This window comes from Aplysia californica, unplaced genomic scaffold (genome assembly GCF_000002075.1).
Source record: "Aplysia californica isolate F4 #8 unplaced genomic scaffold, AplCal3.0 scaffold00035, whole genome shotgun sequence".
Taxonomy (NCBI): Eukaryota; Metazoa; Mollusca; class Gastropoda; order Aplysiida; family Aplysiidae; genus Aplysia; species Aplysia californica.
This window is the reverse complement of record NW_004797305.1, coordinates 365,469-367,558: the sequence shown is the minus strand read 5'-3', so window position 1 is coordinate 367,558 and position 2,090 is coordinate 365,469. Positions and strand designations below refer to the sequence as shown.

Genomic DNA, 2,090 nt, shown 5'->3' with positions numbered 1-2,090 from the left:
AGTAGTAGTAGTAGTAGTAGTAGTAGTAGTAGTAGTAGTAGTAGTAGTAGTAGTAGTAGTAGTAGTAGTAGTAGTAGTAGTAGCAGCAGCAGCAGCACCTGCAGCTGCAGTAGTAGTAGTTGGCGTTGCCCATGATACACATCTACTCCTGTACTAGTGGTTTCAACTCACTTCACAGGTCGAATGAGTGCTCGCACTAAGCACGTCGCTCCTGGTAGGATGTCCACGTGTTCATACCAAGGATACTCTGCATCTTTGAGGAGCGCGTGCAGCCGACCCATGATAGACACTGCTGCAGCCTTGTGGTCCTGAGTTCAGCGCAAGATTGAATTTTTAAAATTATTATAATTTTTGCCCGGTTACTTTTGTCATTACTGGCGTTAAACATCTCATTCAGATATTCACATTTTTGGAATATTTTTAACTGTTGTAAAATATTTCATCAAATATCATTTTATCGAGCATGTTTTTGCTGTTGTTAGCCTCAAATCCGACTGTTTGTTTATTGGTTTGATTCTTTGTTTGTGTTTTTGTTTGTTTGAAAACTAGTATTGACAGGTGATCTCAAAATCTTTTGAAAAACCCTGAGGTACTCAAACCAAATTTCAGTGGTCATCTTCTACTTCACTTTCAAGTGCCAGATCGGAAATAGACATCGGCGGTCATGTTTCACCGCTCATTTCTCTGATCGGATTTTTTTTTTTTTTGGGTTGTTCTTAAATACTCCACTCTACATTGCGCAGGCCTGTTTTTCTTTATTATTAGTTTAATGAAGTTCTTTAAAAACTTTAAGTAAGCTGCCTCTTGTCCCTTCTTTTTTTCCAGTTAGAGCCAGACGTTCAAACATTGACCCGAGATCGATTACCTAGTGGAGAGAAATGTTATCGAGTATCTCGGTCTTTCTGCTGGGATGTTGTGTTCCTTTCAGCCCGAGGTGACCCTGACAGACAGGATCGGAAGCCCGCCTCCTAAATGACATAACTTGTGTCGATGAAGGTGTAAAAACTCCAACATTTTGTATGACGTTAGTGTGTGAAGCACAGAAACTATGCTAGAGACACATAATGGGTTTTCGTTAGGTAAATTGTTTGTAAGCGTTTTAGGTCGGCATGGGTAGAAAAAAGTACAGCAAAAATAATGTGTTAAGCATAGACTGGAGAAAAAAAACACAAGAAAAGAAAGTGAAGTTTCGAAAGGAAAGTACCGGTGCAAGATTAACGCTACCTCAGAATTACAAAGTTCCATCTGACATGTTTGGCCTTTTTTAGTTACTAAGAACATGAGATCAGAAATCAAATGCTTTACATGTTCTATCAAAATTGAAAAATCATTCTGAGTCGTTAACAAGATAGTCAAAGAATTGTATTTTAAAAAAGCTTAACACATTTTGAAACTCAAATTTTTTTTTAGGTCAAATTTCTCCAAACTAGGTACGGAGCACATAGAAGGTAGCGAGATGGAAGTAGCCAACAAACGTCACCGACTCAAGAGCTCCTTGGGGTGCCGCCAGCTCGTGAACTCAATACCAAATCTTTTACATTTTTTTCTCGGATTAAACAGTCAAAGTTAATATCCTTGAATAACATTGACATAATTGAATTAGAGTATAAACTTTCTAAGACGAACAGCCGTTGTCGAGGAGAAAAGTGGCTGTCTTAGATAGGTGACCGCCTCACACGTATCATTACAATGTAAAAAAAAAAATACACATGAGCATAGGCCTAATAGGGAGATGGTTATTTGCAGAGGTGATTGTCTAATACAGATGGCCTTTTGAACAGGTTTTACAGTATTTATTTCCGTTTACCTTGGTCTTGGGCTCAGCATTTGAGGCAGCAGTCTGCATGACAGAAAATAGATCCTTCTCCCTCCGCTCCAGGAAGTCAATAGCCAAGTGCAGAAACTTCATGGAAAACTCTTTAGCCAAGCCTTCATTTCTGTTACAGAAAAAGACCGAATCTGTCCACAAATCTTTGTACAATGTGCCGGTGTGTGTACAGGTATGGGTATGTGTGTGTGTGTGTGTGTGTGTGTGTGTGTGTGTGTGTGTATGTGTGTGAGTGTGTGTTTGTGTCTGTGTGTGTGGGGGG

The 2,090-nt window shown here is 39.5% G+C and overlaps 1 protein-coding gene across 1 annotated transcript in view; it reads right to left on the bottom strand.

Annotated features, from left to right (window-relative positions):
• The window catches only part of LOC101858605, a gene marked incomplete in the record, with an annotated part of 31,100 nt that overhangs the window by 19,995 nt on the left and 9,015 nt on the right, over positions 1–2,090 (bottom strand). The window contains 2 exon segments of the mRNA XM_013091389.2: positions 172–308; positions 1,808–1,937. Of these exon segments, the coding sequence (XP_012946843.1) occupies positions 172–308; positions 1,808–1,937 (267 nt within the window).